The sequence below is a fragment of the Lissotriton helveticus genome, chromosome 5_1 (genome assembly GCF_964261635.1).
Source record: "Lissotriton helveticus chromosome 5_1, aLisHel1.1, whole genome shotgun sequence".
Taxonomy (NCBI): domain Eukaryota; kingdom Metazoa; phylum Chordata; class Amphibia; order Caudata; family Salamandridae; genus Lissotriton; species Lissotriton helveticus.
Window position 1 is genome coordinate 489,843,270 of NC_136065.1, and position 17,596 is coordinate 489,860,865.

Genomic DNA, 17,596 nt, shown 5'->3' on the forward strand with positions numbered 1-17,596 from the left:
GGCTAGGCAGGCTAATTTGAAGGAAGAACGAAAGCGAACAGGGAGCCAGTGAAGGGACTTGAGAACGGGCGTGATGTGGGAAAATTTGGGGAGGTGAAAGATGAGCCGGGCGGCCTGATTTTGGATGGCCTGGAGCCGGTGCATTTCATAGGCGGGGATGCCAGAATAAAGGGCATTCCCGTAATCGAGACGGGAGGTGATGAGGGCTGAAATGATGGATTTGAGGGCGTCAGTGGAAAAGAAGCGGGAAATTTTTCGGATAAGGCGGAGAAATAAAAAACAAGATGAAATTACAGCGCTAACTTGGGAGTGGATGGAGAGGTCACTGCTGACTTTAAGACCTAAAGTGCGAACAGTGGGAACTGGAATAGGGGGAGTGCCTAAAGAAAGGGGCCAGTGAGAGGGGGACCAGGGATTAGAGGGACCACCAGTGAGGACAAGCTCCGTCTTGTCGGGGTTTAATTTAAGGTGGTTCGTGATCATCCAGTCAGAAATGAAGACTAAAGTGGAACTAAAAAAGGAAGAAGAGTCAGGAGTGGAAAGATCAAAGATGAGCTGGAGGTCGTCAGCGTAATTATACACGGAGACCCCCAGCTCACGGAGGGAAAAAATGAGAGGGTAGATATAAAGATTGAAGAGGAGAGGGGAAAGGGAGGAACCTTGGGGAACCCCACACACAAGAGGGCGGGGAGGGGCGGAGAAGCCAGCAAGCTGGACTGCCTGGGACCTACCCTGAAGGAAGGACTTCAACCAGGAAAGTGCTACCCCCCTGATGCCGACTGCGCTGACGCGGTCGAGAAGGATGGCATGATCAACCGTGTCAAACGCAGCCGACAAGTCGAGGAGCACCAGCGCCTGGGGGAGGTTGGAATCGGCCCTTCCCTTAAGCTCGTCCAAGACAGCAGTGACGACCATCTCGGTAGAATGACCCGGGCGGAAGCCCGCCTGGTGGGAAGCCAAGAGGCCATGCTTCTCAATATGTGAGGACAGGCAGGAGGTGACATGGCTTTCCACAATCTTCCCCAAGTAGGGAAGGAGGGAAATGGGCCTGAAGTTAGAAGGTGAAGAAGGGTCCAGGCCAGGTTTTTTTATTATGGGAAGAACAATAGCGGTTTTGAAAGAAGAGGGAACAGATCCAAGAGCCAGGGATGAGTTAAGAAGAGTAAGAGGGGGTCCAGGAGAGTGAGAAAAAAGGGTTTGAAGGATCCGGGCCGGCGCACAGTCAACTGGGGATCCTGATTTGACCTTGACCAGCAGAGCAGAGAATTGTGCAGCAGTGATGGGGGGGAAGAGGTCTAACATAAAAGGCGGGGGGGAGAGGGGGGATAACCAGGGTTTGAGAGACTGCGGGAATATTAGCTTTAATGGCAGAGATTTTGTCGATAAAGTAATTGTTGAGGGAAAGACAAAATGAGAGGGAAGGGGCGACGCTAACGTTAGTACGATCGGATGTGGCAAGTTGTTTTACGAGTGAAAAAAATCTCTCGGGATTTGTTGGAAGAATGGGCAACTTTTTCGGAGAAGTATTCCATTTTCGCCGAGATAATGGCTTTTTTGTAGCCGTTGAGTAGTGATTTATACTTAATACGAAGAAGAGGACAGTAGTGATGCCTCCATTGGCGCTCTGATCGCCTAAGATTGAGTTTTAGCTCTTTGAGTTCGCTAGTGAACCATCTGTGGGCCTCATGGGGCCGGCCAGATTTGATGTTTTTAAGAGGGGCGACGAGGTCACAGGAGGAGGATAACCAAGCACAGACAGCATCAGCTTGATCTTCCAGAGAGAGGGCGGTCAAGTCAGGTGTAGTGGAGGCCAGAGAGGAAGAAAGAAGGGAGAGATCTGTCTGATTCCAGCAGCGGGCTGTCAAGTTTTTGAGGGGAGGGACTTTAGGATGAGAGGGAAGGGGAATGTTAAAAGAAATTAAGAAGTGATCTGACCAGAGACAGGGCAGGGTGGAGAGAACAGGGGGCAACGCAGAGACCAGATTTGGTCCAAGGTATGACCCTTAACGTGAGTAGATGAAAAGACGTGAGGAATAAAGTTTAAAGAGTGGAGAGTTGCAGAAAAGTCTTTGGAAGTTGGACTTTCTCGAGGATCGTCCGGCCAGTAATTGAAGTCGCCTAGTAGGACAACTGCCGAGTTGTTCACTGATAAAGTGGCCAAGATATCTTGGAAAAGGGGAACAAATTGAGGCATAGGCAGAGGGGGCCGATAGACAAGGACAAAAGTGAGGGGGTCGATGAGATTGGTGGACCGAGCGACCAGGAAATCCACGTTGGGTATAGGAGAGTGGTCAAGAAGCTGAAACTTCAGCGTGGATCGAATACTCATTGCCACTCCGCCGCCGGTTTTACTGGCCGGGCGGTCCGCGCGGAGGGCATAATGTGTGTCAGGAAGGATAGCTAAAAGATCGGGGAGTGAATCAGAAGAAAACCATGTCTCCTTGAGAAAAAGATAATCGGGGGAATCTGAGGAAAGAAGGTTGAAGAGTTCGGTTTGATGCTTGACAGCTGACCGGGTGTTTAACAGAAGAGCCGAAGCTGCAGGGGGTGACAGTGGGAGAGAAGAGGTTACCTGATGAACCGTAGGGGGGGGATGGAGGGTAAAGAAGAGGGGGATCAAGTTGGACAGGAAGGCGCAGAGACGCCGAGTGAAGCAATACGTAAGGCTAGCGAAAGAGGGACAGAGGTGGGAGCCATGAGTGCGGATAATTGAGCGGAGGTGTAGGACACAAATTGGGCAGGATCAGTGGCGGTTGGGTGGAAGTTTTCTGTGTACTCTTTAACTTTAGCAGGTGGGGCGAATGTTTGGATGCAAGGAGTTGGTCAAAGCGTGCCAGATCCAAGACTTGTTGTTGTCTCTATCATGCATAAGATAAATTTACAGTGTAACTCTAAATAGAACTTATCTACATGGGAAGTTATCCTGAATTCTGCCTTGATCTGGCCCCCCCCTGGGATTATATTGCCTATTCTTGCTCTAGCAGCAGGTCCACCTGTACCTTTTCACTCCAGATTTCAACAAGGGAGCAAGTCCAACTTTCTCCATGTTTATTGCAGACTAGTTTTTGCTACAAGAATATTTAGAGAAAACAAATTGTGCTAGAGTGAATTGAATCTCACTTTTTACATAAATTTGCTTTTGAAAAAGTAAAACTCAGCAATCTAACACAAATCAGTCCAAATGGGTGGGTTCTTCAGCACGCTTTCCTTAAAAAATAAAGTTGAAAGTTGTCACACTACATTCAGCAGCACATTAGAAATGAAATTGCACATATATGAATCCCAGATCAGCCACTTGGTTTAGAACTAAACTACTAGCACTTCTCAAAAGGAACTGTGTAGGCATGCCACTGAGGCATAGGCAAAGTGCATAATAGCAGATCACCATTTACACAACTGTATGTACCAACGACACACCACTCCAACAACATATCCCACAAAAACCACTCTTGCTTCACATCTAGTGCTTCACAAATGTTTAACTGAGAATATACATCTGTCACGCAATGACTATGCTTATTAATGAAATGTTAACTGTCTTTATGTAGCACTACAGCAGGGTCTTCAGATCTTGTAATGCCACGCTCCTTGAATAAAAAATATTCACCTGCACCCCAGAATGACACTCATTTTTTTCTCAATTTTATAATATTGCCAACTCTGATACCTATTTAACTCCTTACCAGTTCAGGCATAGCAGTTATGTTCAGTTATCCATTTTTTAGAAATGCGGTAAAATACATGGTTTCCAACAAACTACAGCAGCCAGGTCTTGTGAAAGTGTAAAACTATCTGCAGTGTGAACCTTAATCAAAAATGGGAGCAGAGACTTGGAGGGTTATTTGAAGGTGCACCACCCTTATCCCACCCAACACCTGCTCCAGTCCATGACATGAGTGACCAATGTTACTAATGGCCCATTAGAGTGGCTTATAGCGGGCCTTTTTTTCTTTAAACGTGCAGGATTATTATTTGTACAAAGCTTCTCTTGGCTAGTGCCCACAACCACTCCACGAGCTCCATTCTGCCCCCCCCCCCCCAGACCTCTGCCCTACAGCCTCACGTTTGCAAACAACGAAGTCTGACATACTCACGTGATGACACATTCCTACCCTGTAAAAGCGCTCTGATAACTGATTCGGCTCGGTTCTAGTTCGCGCTATATAAAACTCTGCAAAACAAAAACAAAACAAAAAACCCTTACCGACAACACCTCACAAATTTGTTGACTTCATTCTGCAGTGGTAACCTCCCAACCTTTTGGAAAGTCCACTCTCAGACTACTTTGTGTGCTGAGATGCCACAGTAATGGCCGTCTGTGCTTTAGAAATGCCAAATGGGAATAAAAGACAGAGGCACTTGAGGAAATGATATTTATCAAAGCCTATAATTTTTCTTAACATCTGCCTCCTCGACCACATTTCCTGTCTTTTGTTTATTACCCTTCCACTTCCAGGTAGGTTGTCACCGGTTTCTTGTGACTGTCCTTCTCCTTGGGAAGGGCAGTGAAGAAAAGGACCTCAATTTGTATGATCACAATTGACCCCAAGTTTGACTGTTGCTGGTTTTATAAAACTGTAGTGCACTGGGCCCTGCTGTGTAGTCCTCAGCGGTACAAAAGGGGGTGATGCATGTGCTGTGACCCCCAAAGTATGTGTACAATTGGTTAATGCTCGATTGGCTCATTTACATACTTGTCAATCCCTAATATATGTTCGAGGTACCCAGGGCTGTTAAGTTAAATCTCACTAGTAGGCGGCAGTCCATGAGGTGACAAAGTGAAAACGTGACTTTAGATTGCTATTTAGGCTGCAGTGGCCGGCCTAAACTCTCTTGCCAGATCCAAACCTCCTGTTTTAAACTTAGGAAGCCACTCGCGGACGACCTCGGCACCCCTGCCTTTTTTTTAAATAAGCCTCTGGCAGAACTTTACCCTAAAAAATGTTCCTTACTTTTGTTTCCTTTTCTTCTAGATCCTGTACAATGGTCAGCCCATTTCCAAAGTAGCTTGTGGGGCAGAGTTCAGCATGTTGGTTGACTGCAAAGGTAACCTGTACTCCTTTGGGTGTCCAGAGTATGGACAACTTGGTAAGTCCTGTTTTATTAGGATATCAGATATAATTTGGGGTTCGAGTATAAACCCAGTGGCATTGTGCGTGATTCGATATTGGATCCCAAATGTGGTTTCTTTTTAAGGCAGCCCCACATTCACTACATAACGCCACACCCTTGTTTCCTCAGAGGCAGTATTCTATACTAAAAGTCTGCACAATGCTGAGATATAGTCCACTCCATTTAGGACTAGGTAAGGAAGAACCTCTGCCACTGGTGGCTTTAGTGTCTGCATCATGCTTGATATTTGTTTCATCAAACTAGATGCAAACAGGCAGTGAGTCTTCTTCCATCAGTAGATAGAGAATTAATGCACTGTATGCGGCTCCAGAAAAATCTTCAAACTGCTCCTACTGTAAGCAGTCATTTTCTTGTGGGTTGACTTAACTGGATTTTTTTTTCTGTTGAAGACCCTGTACCTTTTGGTTTAAAGGTGTCTCTTTCTGTTTTGTGATTAGTTATTATATTTGGCCGGGTTAACCTTTGCTGAGGGCACAGTTAAGAGTTAGTGGGCTTTTTTTGCCTTTTCATCATTCGCTGGTTCAGCCCTTATTAATATCCTTTCCGGAAATATTTCCAAGTTGAGGTTTCTGGGATTAGATGAAGCATTCTCTAGAAAGAGCACTACCTGGTCTTTACCAGTATTTGGTTTCACCTTTTTTATGCAGTCTCCCCAAGGTATCACATTTTTGTGATTCACAATTTTAAAGTAAAATAATCTAAGCCGTGCTAGCCAGCAGTTTCTGAAATGCTGAGCTCAAAAAATGTTTTTCACATTGTTTCCTCTTTAATCAAATGCTGCCTGTCCTTTGGCTGCAAATACACTACGTCATAAATGCTGTGTTTTAAAAAAAAATATATATATTTTTTAAATACGACCTTCCAAGTCGGTGTTACAGGCGCACAGCTTGAACAGACCGTACCTACTGACAGGCAGATTGCTGCATGAGGGAAGTTCGGCTGGTGTAAGCTGTACTGCAGTGTAGATTAAAGTTTTATACCCATCTGGCTTTTATTTATCTGCTCAAGTAAAGTATTGGTACAAGAGAAATTTAAAGTTAAGGTTTTTGCTTTACAACATTGGAGAAGGTATGGAACCACTAAGCGTGTATTTTTTATTTGAACGATCTTTATTGGGTTTTACGTGACCGAGATGCAACATGAAACTGGGGAGTATACAGCTCTTGTGACAAACTGGTGGTATGTATCTTTTTCCCTTCTAGCATTATCTTACCCAACCTTAATTGAAACAGCAGACCCTAGCACATACAAATCTGAGTCCAAAGAAATTCATCCAACAGTAGTCAGTAAATCTGTCCTCACATCTTGCACCAGCCAGCACGTGTTTCGTCTTTGGGTACAGTCACCCAAGACTTCATCAGGGCTGGAATGTTAAATAGGACTATCTTGCAGATCTATCCAATATAATAATTACCAAAACGCCATTGCACGTGTGCTTATGGCTGTACTCCCCACACAGTGATTCACCTAAATGAACCATGAAAAACCAGAAAAGGAAAATGCCTATAAGTTCATGCCAGTTGTAACTGAGAAAACCATGCTTGAAATGCACCATTGTAGTGCTCACAAAAACTGATAGTTACAAAATAAATGTCATTGTCAAAATCGGAAATAAATAATAAAATAATTTAGTTGGTGCCTAGCTGTCAATTGCCACTACTTCCACAGAATAGTAAAGAGAAAAGACAAAAGTTGGACCAATAATATCCAGTGTGATATTACTGTCTAGAGTCCAAATACCAATGATATCACCCTAAATAGTGTGTACTTTCATTTTCAGTCAAATTCTGAAATCTAAAAAAAGAAAATACAGAGCCCACATAGTAGCCTCCTCATAAAACTGAGTTTTATATCGCACCAATATTGATTCACGTAAAATAATAAACCCATACCTGTATTAATTTCGTAGCGATGTGTAAAGACCATATAGAGTGCTTATATCTTCAGTAAAATCAAACTAGCACCTCCTGTATGGGAAAATAAAAAGTTAACCTCAATCAGTACTCCTAGTGAAAACACCATGCTCCTATCATGTTTATTGCAATAATTTTGCACTCAGTAAGGAAGGAAGGTTCCACCTTCCATCCATGCTACAAGGGAGAGACTTAAAGTACTCAGTGGATATCAAAAGGACCTATGATGGCTATACGACATAGAAGTACAGTAGGAAAGATGCCGTCATGGCATTGTATCAATCACTGTAGTAAAGAGGTCCGACATATCAGATATATATAAATAAAAGTACAGACTGATGTTTAGCTTCACAAACTTAACATACTCAATCCTATCACATTGTTTCCATCTTACAACTTTCATATAGAGCACTTTAGTATGGATTGTATAGCTTGTCTAGTTTTACATAAATTCCAAGTAGTGAAACGAATAAAGTAATCTTATGTACCAGTATCTGCCTTACTGGGAAGTCGACAGCTTTGTTTAAGTAACATTCGCATATTGTCAAGTGAGACTGGTATAGTGTATTCCCTGTATGTGATCTATACTGTATATTCACGGGATCTCGTATTTAAATGAGAAGGCATCAAGAGATTCCCATAGCTCCCTGTGGGGGGAACTCCAGGTTGAGGATTGAAGGGCAATATTAGCTCCTCTGAGGAAGGAAAGTCCTCCCTACCATGCCCTGTAGGAAACTGCTTTGGAATTCTTCCAGTAATTAAGCATTAGTTTACAAGCAAGTGTAAGCATTAAGTCCAGAAGGAAACAGTTATTTTCTTTTTGTATATGTGGATCTAAAAAGGCCAATAGGATATAGGAGAATTCTCTGGAAGGTTCGATATTAAAAGTGTTGTTTATGCGATTTAAATATTTTATCCCAATAGGTTTGTAGAATGGGACAATGGAATAACATGTGGGCTTAATCTTCTTTGTGTGACTCGCAATTCCAGCCGATCCGGCTTTGAATAAGGTTTAGCTTAGGGTTTCGACTGAGTCCAATATGTTCTGTTGATTAACATGCATTTTGTTTGGGACAGGAGGAGTGAGACCTTACTAGAGAAAGGGGTTTTGTGTTTCTTTTTTCAGTCAAAAGAAATATTCCTGGTGTTTGGTTCTGATTCCCATTTTAGTTAGTTATGAGAATGTGATTTGCTTGGCTTAGGTTGTAGCAACTTAATAGATTTTTGATACAGCATGTCCAGTTTTTTGTAAGCTTCCCAGAAGTTTAGGACTCGTCAGGTTTGTAGGTGTCACTGAGTGTTAAATTATTTGGGCTTTCAGTTTAAAAAAATGTGTAAAACTATTGTGTTGAGATGAAAGCGTGATTGAACATCAGAGAAGGAACGTGTGAGTTTGTCCATATAGAAGTCTTTGACAAAATGTATACCCCTATCTGACCATTTTTGCCAATATGTCATTTCACCATCTATTTTTAGATTTTGATTTGTGCCAAACAGAGAGGAGACTAGACCTCCTTATTTTAACGTCAGTTGGGTAGTCTTAGCGTAGAAGAGCTCGTCTCGTATTCTGGATGATGTACTTAGTTGGGTAGATTTGAGATGTTCATTGTTAAAAATGCAGAGTGGAATTTTTTTTTGTGAGTGACTTCTCTATATTTACCCATATTTAAAGGTAGTACTTTCTACATTCTGATTTAACTCCATTGTATGGTCTCTGCACAGCTTCAGTGCCTGGAATACGTTCATGCTTCAAAAGAAAGTAGTTGGATCTTTAACGGTCTTATTGCAGCTTGATTCTCTCCTAGAATAACACCTGACCCATGCTGTGTTTCTTAGCAATGAAAGCTAACTATAGATAAAAGTTACCCAGTACATCCACTGCTTTAGAACCGGTAAATCGTTTCTCAAGATGGTGGTCATGGACTGAGCCATTGTAGTTGCAGGGTTGACATTGTATGCTGCTACGCCTGTGGTTGGTATCCATAAGAAAAAAACTTTCATTTTGGAGGACCGCTTCCAGTCCCAGCCACTAAATACTTGGAGTGCAGAGATGTGACTCAAAAATACTTTTAAGTTGCAAAATTATAGTTGCAGTCAAGTAAGTAGTTTAGTTGCTGCAGACACCACAACCCTGTTTTGTTCTAGTCTGATCGTTTGTTCGGTTTAATTATTGGTTTCTGCTGAATATTTTTTGTTTTGTATTCTGGGAATTTTGGCTGATGGCAATTGACTAAATGATCAATGAGACCCTGCCTCTGCCGCAAGTAATCTCCATCAACCGAGTACTAGTCTAAAAGTATTTTTGGTACTTTTCTGACACATTTGTTTTTCTGCATAACTTTTATGATAGTGATGGCGCCAATGTCTGTTAACCTTGTTGTGCACTTCTTTCTGGGTTTTACTCCTGTAGGGTTAAACTGAAGTTTGCGTTTACGTTGTGGTGGCCTTTTCTTTTATGAACTGATTGGATATCTTGTAAAAAGAATCCCTCTGGTATAAATGTATGATTTTGCGGTAAGCACTCATCCCATCCTTCCAACTTAAGTTTGTTTGGCAAACTGTGCTCTATGACAGCTAATGACTGCTGTCCATAGTAGTTTCAGTGAGTAGATGCTGTATTGCTTTTTCCGTTTGTTACCTTCTTCATATATCATTTACTGCTCCCCTACAATAGTCTTAGTTTTGGTTTGACAGTTGTAGCACTATCTAATTTGTAATTAAATGATGCCAGCACATTCTAAATATTAAATGCTTATAGGGCTGTGTAGAGATCTCGCTTGCATATCCGATGCAGAATACATTTTTTATTTATGTTGGAACGGTTTAGATGTCTTTTTGCCAATTTCGATTATTTTTGTAATTTTTTTTTTTTTCCTCAACAGGTCACAATACAGATGGGAAGTTTATTGCTCGTGCCAATCGCATAGAGTATGACTGTGAGCAGATACCACGTCGTGTTCCCATCTTTATCGAAAAGACCAGAGATGGCCAGGTGCTGCCCGTCCCCAATGTTGTTGTGAGAGATGCCGCGTGTGGCACCAACCATGCGGTAAGTAATTTTGTATATAAATTCAGCTTTCCCTAGTGATTTTGATCTGCATTATTTCCTGGAGATCTCAGGACATGCACCATTTCACCTAGTGCACAATTTGGTTCCCCCTTCTGCCAGTTAACTCACAAATAAGCATTTTAATCCAGTCACTTTTTTGCCCTGATCAGCAGACACATTTTTTATTTATTCTCATTCTTTGTGTAATCTGCATCTGATACATCTCTGGTGTAATGCCTCAGTCTCGCCTTTTTGTCTGCAGCTGGTCTTGGACTCTCAGAAGCGGGTTTTCTCCTGGGGCTTCGGAGGGTATGGCCGCCTGGGCCACGCAGAGCAAAAAGATGAGATGGTGCCACGCCTGGTGAAGCTCTTCGACTTTCCTGGCCGTGGAGCTGTGCAGATCTACGCCGGATCCACTTGCTCCTTTGCTGTTGGTGAAATGGGTGAGTTTCACACTCTTTCTTCTTGGCTCAAAAATTCTTAAATTACCTACATATTATGCTGGTGAGGCAGAGGAGGACACCAGTATTCTGGTACATAGGTTTTCTTTCCCTTTGCCCTGTTTCTGGCATGTGAGCTACTACACTAATGGGATAGAAAATGCCACTACAGACTAGTTTGTTAGGAAAAAGATGAAGAGACTAAATTAAAGTTGTAACGATTGTTCCTGTTGCTACTGTTTCAACAGCAAACCAAACTTCGAAAGAACGCAGAAAAACTTTGGCCCACAGTGATGTGCAGTCTTTGATTCTCTAATCTTGTTGAATTTTAGTCTCAAATAGTTTTACTCCCCGAAGTTGGTAACCTTTTCTAGGAGGGTAGTATCTGCTGCATTTAATTCACCCTAAGAGGAGGAGCAGAGGGGGACTCATGACTGGTTCGCTTACACAAAAAAAAATATTTGGGGTGGAGACGCTAAAGATTTGAGCTTGCTATCTATTTAGAAGAACGTTTGGTTCTCTGCAGTAGCTTTTGCTACCTTTTGAGCTCCGACTATATCGCTAGGATGGTATTACTGAATATCGACACCAACAATATCATGGTAAAAGAATATCCAGGGACAAAATATTGAAAGTGCATAAACGAAAGTGTAGATTTATTATTTCTAACTCCACATCTCCTTACCTTGAAGATGTATGTACTACGTAGTTAGGAACTCAAAATCTAGACTTGCATTTTTTTTTTTTGGGCTGGGGAGATATTCTGTCCTCTGTATTTTTTCCTGACGATAATATGGCTTAAGTGTCTAGGGGACACACCAAGTGCTAAGTTTCTAGGAATAGGAGGAGAATCTTTTTGATGTGCACTTTGCTGGCACTTTCTCATGCCCTCTCCCTTTTGAGTTGGACATTCTTGTATATTAATAGACTGGACTCTTCTCCCCCACCCACCATCTCAGAAGGACACTTTTTTTCTTCTGACTTTCTTTTAGCTAGATTATACTTCTGCTTGACCTCATTTAACAACCCTGGAAGAGTTCATGCTGCTACCTTTCAAAATCTTACTTCGTGATCCTTTGGTTTGAGATCATTCCTACTTTTGGAAAAGTGAATGAAGAGGAAATTGATTTCAGACAACTTTATCTATTCAGCTGTCACAGGATGTAATGGGAAGCTAGCATTCTTCAGTACTACCAACCAATACCTATTCTTAATCTACCCTGTGATTTTGTCATTTCACGGAACACAGAGTTCCTTTTACTGATGAATTAAAAATCTGGTGGCATTATTGATGTTGAAAGCAAACTATTCATAGCATGTGTTGTTTGTAGATGCATGTTCGATCATGTATGCTGTAGATACACATGCTTTGCTTACTCCTGACATCTATTGGTGGGTGCTGATGTTTGCAAGTTATTTTTCTTTGGTGATAGTGCACATGGGCCGTGTCCATTGTTAGAATATTTTTTTTCTGCAATCTGGTTCGGACATGTATTGCTGCGCTCCGGTTCAAAACCGTTCTTTGGGTACCCCTCGGTGCGTAATCCACTCTGTCGACGGTATTGTTTTGTATACATTTCCCACTCTTCTGCGCATCGTTTCTCATTTTGCGGCAGGTTTCTGGACCAGGGTCAGCGGACTCGATAATTCTCTCGCCTCGGTGCCCACTCTGATCAGCGTTCACACTCGGCAACTCTGGGCATTAGCTTGCCTCATCTTCACTAACGGCCCCACCAGACCGCCGGGGATGCCTGGTCTCACCCTGGAGATACTCATTAAGGGACCATCTCTCAGGGAAGCCAGGAAGGGTTTCGCAGCGGTCGAAGTGCCTTGGGACCCTACGGGTAAGTAGTGCGCTATATAAATGCCTATACATTTACATTTACATTTACATTTTCGATCGAAGACTTCGTGGGCGACCTTCGGGCCTAATGTGTCGCTCCAGCTTTCTGTCGATGGAGCAGACTGCATTTTACCTCACAAAAAAGAGAGTTTCCCAAGGACCAGAAAGGACTGGGTCAATAGGTTATATCAAAGAAAAGATTCCTTTCTGGGTACTTATTTCACAAGGTGACCATGAGGCCTATCCGTAGCAATTGGCTGTATTTGACATTCACAATTGACAAACTCAAGAGGTCAAAATTTAAGTCTCCACACTAGGTTATTTGTACTTTTTACTCAAAGTTTTATTTTATAGAAATTCATATTTAGGCATGCATTTTAGATACTGTCCTCTGTGCCACACTAATTACCCTCGCACCGACTCGCATCTAGTGTGTAACTTTTGTATGTCTCTGGAACACAAAGAAGAATGTGATGCTTGTGAATCGTTTCGGTCCAAAAAGACTCTTCGGTTGTTGGGCTCAACGTCGTAAAATGCAACATCAAAGCATGGAACACACTCCGGATATCTTCGGTGAAGACTACGAGCATGAAGAAGTCAAGGCGTCGGCAGCGAAAGAAGTGGCCTTCTCTGTTCCTCTCTGGATCCGAAACCTTCCAGTTCAAAGACCAAACCCGGTTCGGAGCCAAAACTCACCACTCCGGAACAGAAGCATACTTCGGAGCCAAAATCTTCCACTCAAAAAAGCAAGTCCATATTGGCACCCAAACCTTCAGTGCCAAAATCAAGACAGTCTCTCCTAGCCTTCTGATCCAAATTTAAACATTGCTCATCCCAAATTGGATCCCAAACAGAAAAATATTTATATCAACCCATATACAGGACATATTCATGCTAAATCTCCAGTTAAACACACGCTTACTTCTCAGGACCCTCAATACAAGATTCCTTTGAAAAAGGACATGGCTACAACAACAAAATTAGTCCTCTAGATGCTTCAGTTAAAAACATTATGTTCCAGGCATATGAGCTGCAGGTTCTACACTGTGCATTAGATCGCCACCTTGTGTTTGGCTCGGATTATTGCATGTTGTTGTAGTCGTCTTCTTGGAAGAAGTCTTTGTAGTCACGAGATAGGTGACTCCTCCCTCGGACGATAGTGCGCATCGGCTCCATCCTTGGATTGTTTTTTTTCCGCCACTGGGTTCGGATGCAACCTTTCCGCTCAGGTTCGAAATCTACTTTCCAAGAACTTCGATGCGCAAAACTTTCTAAAAACAACTTCAACATCAATATCCATAGACTCGACTTCATCAGTTCGATTCCGGTCGTCGACGCGGGCCGTTGGGCCTACCCACATGGTGAGGCCTACAACTCATGAAAAGGACGCCATTCAAAAAATGCCCCGTGTGTCGTGCAAAATTTCCACTCAGTGACCACCACGAGGTGTGTAACCTGTGTTTATCACCTGAACACGACGAGTTGAGCTGCACAGCTTGTGCGTCCTTTCGATCCAAGAAGACCATTAGAGATAGGAGGGCCCGTCGACCCGACATGCAGCGATCAGCTCCGGAACCGGTGGATATCTTCGACGAAGGCCCATGTGTCATCAAGGAAGATTCCGATGATCTCCAAATCGTATCTGAGGCAGACTACTCCAATGACTCCATACCATGAATGAATGAATGAATGTTGGATTTGTAAAGCGCGTGGTTACCCTGGAGCGTCCCAGCGCTGTCCCACTGGGGAACCCGTCCTGGCTTTCCCTGTGAGATGGTCCCTTTACTGGGCATCCCCAAGGTGAAGCCAGGCATCCCTGGCGGTGATGGGGCCGGAGTGGAGATTAAGCAAGCTATTGCCCAGAGTTGCAGCGTGGGACCCCATGGTTAGAGTGGCACTGAGGCGAGATTTATCGGGCCCGCTGACATTGGTCCTGCACCCGGCCGCGTCGGGAATTGAACCCTGGTCCCGGGCCGACCTCAGCCTCCGGGTTTGCCGCCTCTAACCGTTGAGCCACACTTCTCCATCAGGTCAACGCATGAGTATGACTGCCCCTACCCCAGCCCCAACACCTAAACCAAAGGCTAAGGTCAAAACTCCGCCTTTGGGCCCAGTCGAGACTGAAACATTGCTTCAAAAGCCCCGCCATCGAGCCCGGCTCCGAAGGAAATACTAAAGCCTTCCGGTAGCTCCATACCGAGCAAACCGCACGTGCCGATACTACCAGTTCACTCTGCACCGGAACCGAAAGAAGTCCCGGTTCAGAAAAAACACTCAGAAACCGTTGACCCCTAAAGACAAGACTGCACCGCAACCAATGAAGCCTGTTTCCAAAGCTTCCAAGCCAACCAAAACAGCTTCCAGCCCAAAATCTTCGGTGCCGAAACCTACAAAGCCTGCTTCCGATGCCTCCAAGCCCTCGAACCAGGCCTAGACTCCGAAAACAATACCTTTGGTCCAGAAAACTATGCTAAAGGACTATACAACAACTCCTAAGGCTAAAGACAAGCCTAAACCAGGCCCAGAGCCGAAGAAATCGGCGCCGAAAGCGATTTCTCAAGAAGAGCATAGATCCAAAAACAGGACATGTTTCCACTATGCCACATAAAAAGAGGAAAACAGATACAGCACCTTCAACTCCAGTGCCTGTCAAGAAGGACTCTGCCACATCACCTATGCACCCTTCTTCTCCTGTACCTCCTCTTTAACCTTCTGTTCCTTTTAACATTTCACCTCAAACTTCACCTGCCCATTCACCACAAAATTCTCCACCTCAAGCTTAACCTTCACAGACAACTCCTCAGAATGAAGATGAGTATAACCTAGGGAATGGGGGAGACCCAGATGAGCCCTTTCCATACCCTAGTGATGTACCAGACTGGGAATATCCCAACCCACAAGATGTACCAGATATCCCTGACCCACATGCATATCCATCCAAACCATCGCCTCCTGAAGATATTTGGTTTGGACATCTACTTAACAGGGCTGCCATCTATCCTAATTTAACAATGCACTCCGATGAGGCAGATTAAGATTTTTTGTTAGACACCTTTGAACACTCACAAAAATCTGTTAAAATATTACCCATGATTAAAGGGGTCATTAAGCATGCCCCAGAAGTGTTTAAAGGTCATGTACGAGCTAGGATCATAAACCCAAGAATAGAAAAAACGCTAGAAAAATAGCAAATTCAGACATCGGGTGAGGCACCACCTCCTGATAAGGAATCAAAAATAATAGATGCTTCAGGCTAAAGGATAGCTGCACAAGCCCTCCTCGCAAGATACTACAGGGCTCATTATGACCAGTTAGAAACCCTTTTACAGCATCTTCCTGACTAATATAAGGCACAGGCAAATGACCTTCTACAAGAGGGCAAGCTTATTTCAAATGCCTCAGTCAAGTGCGCTCTTGATGTAGCAGACACTGCATCTAGAGCAATAAACACTAGTGTCTTCCTTAGAAGACATGCATGGCTACGCATTTCAGGGTTTAAGCAGGAGGTGCAAACAACCATCTTAAGTCAACCAACAACAATTGTTTGGTCCAGAGGTAGACGTAGCACTTGAAAAAATGAAAAATGACACTGATACTGCAAAATCTATGGGAGCTCTGCAGTCCACTCAACCAAGAGGCTCCTTTCGTCACTCCTTTTACAGAGGAGGCTCCAAACAAACTGGAGCAGACAATTCAACTTCCTTTAAAAACAATGCGCAAACATCCTCCAATAGATGATATTTTAGAGGAGGCTACAGAGGTAATAACAATAAGGGAAGAGGTTGAGGTAATAACAATCGATCCTCTTCCACCACTAAACAGTGACTTCCTTAAGCGCCCTCAACAGCATACCACTCCTGTAGGGGGAGATTAACACAGTTCCTACCTGTCTGGAATTCCATCACAACAGATAAGTGGGTAAGACAGATTATCCAGTATGGTTGCTGCCTAGAGCTTACAGCTACCCCTCCAAATATACCACCCAGACAGCGTCCAATGTCCACAGAACATCTAACGCTGCTCCAAAAAGAGGTTCTCTCATTGCTGCAAAAAGATGCAATAGAGTTAGTTCCATTGCAACATCAAGGAACAGGGGTATACTCGCTCCACTTCCTAATACCCAAAAAGGATGGGACACTAAGGCCAATTCTAGACTTGAGGCCTTTCAATCTGTATATACACTCAGATCATTTTCACATGATCGCTTTACAACAACTGCTCCCATTGTTGCAACCAGGCTATTTCCTCACTACACTAGACCTCAAAGACGCATACTTTCACATTCCCATACATCCTTCTCACAGGAAGTATCTCAGGTTTGTGCTAGAAGGACAACACTATCCATTCAAAGGCCTTCCATTCGGGGTCAAAACCGCACCACGAGTGTTCACAAAGTGCCTAGCAGCAGCACATCTCAGAAGACAACATATCCATGTCTTCCCATACTTAGACGATTGGCTCATAAAAGCCAAATCATTCAACCAGTGTGTTCAACACACATCTCAAACAATTCAGACACTGCACAACTTGGGGTTTACAATAAACCACACGAAGTCACATCTACAGCCCTCTCATGTACATCAATACTTAGGGGCTACCATAAACACCAATACAGCTCTAGCTTATCCCAGTCCAGCCAGGATACAGAGCATTCAAGCCTTGGTTACAAGGTTTCAAAACAACACTCTCCCAGCCAGAGTGTTCATGCAATTAATAGGCATGATGGCATCTTGCATTTTTATTGTACTATATGCAAGACTGCAAATGCGCCCATTGCAGGAATGTCTAGCACATCAGTGGTATAAAGCACAAGGACAACTGACAGACCTGGTGTTGGTGGACAGCCGCACACATCGTTCTCTGCCGTGGTGGAAAACCAAAGACTTGTAAAAAGGGCGGCCGTTCCTCGAGCCTGTTCCACAGATAGTACTGACATTGGACGTATCCCTGACGGGATGGGGAGCACATCTGCTCCACCACACAACTCCGGGAGAATGGACCGCTCAACAAAAAGTGCCTCACATCAATCACCTAGAGTTGCTGGCAATTTTCCTAGCACTAAAGTCCTTCCAAGTGCACATACGGAACAAAGCTGTCTTAATCCGGACGGACAACATGACAGTCATGTACTACATACAAAAACAAGGAGGCACACATTCCCTGCAGCTGTCCCAGCTCGCACAAAACATTTGGAGATGGGCCATTCCACAAAAGATAT

At 43.6% G+C, this 17,596-nt stretch overlaps 1 protein-coding gene across 1 annotated transcript in view; it reads left to right on the forward strand.

Annotated features, from left to right (window-relative positions):
• Positions 1–17,596, forward strand: part of RCC2 (regulator of chromosome condensation 2) — a 143,931-nt gene that overhangs the window by 36,779 nt on the left and 89,556 nt on the right. The window contains exons 7-9 of the mRNA XM_078642806.1: positions 4,974–5,088; positions 9,929–10,095; positions 10,358–10,538. Coding sequence (XP_078498932.1) covers positions 4,974–5,088; positions 9,929–10,095; positions 10,358–10,538 — 463 coding nt within the window. The remainder of the gene's footprint in view (positions 1–4,973; positions 5,089–9,928; positions 10,096–10,357; positions 10,539–17,596) is intronic.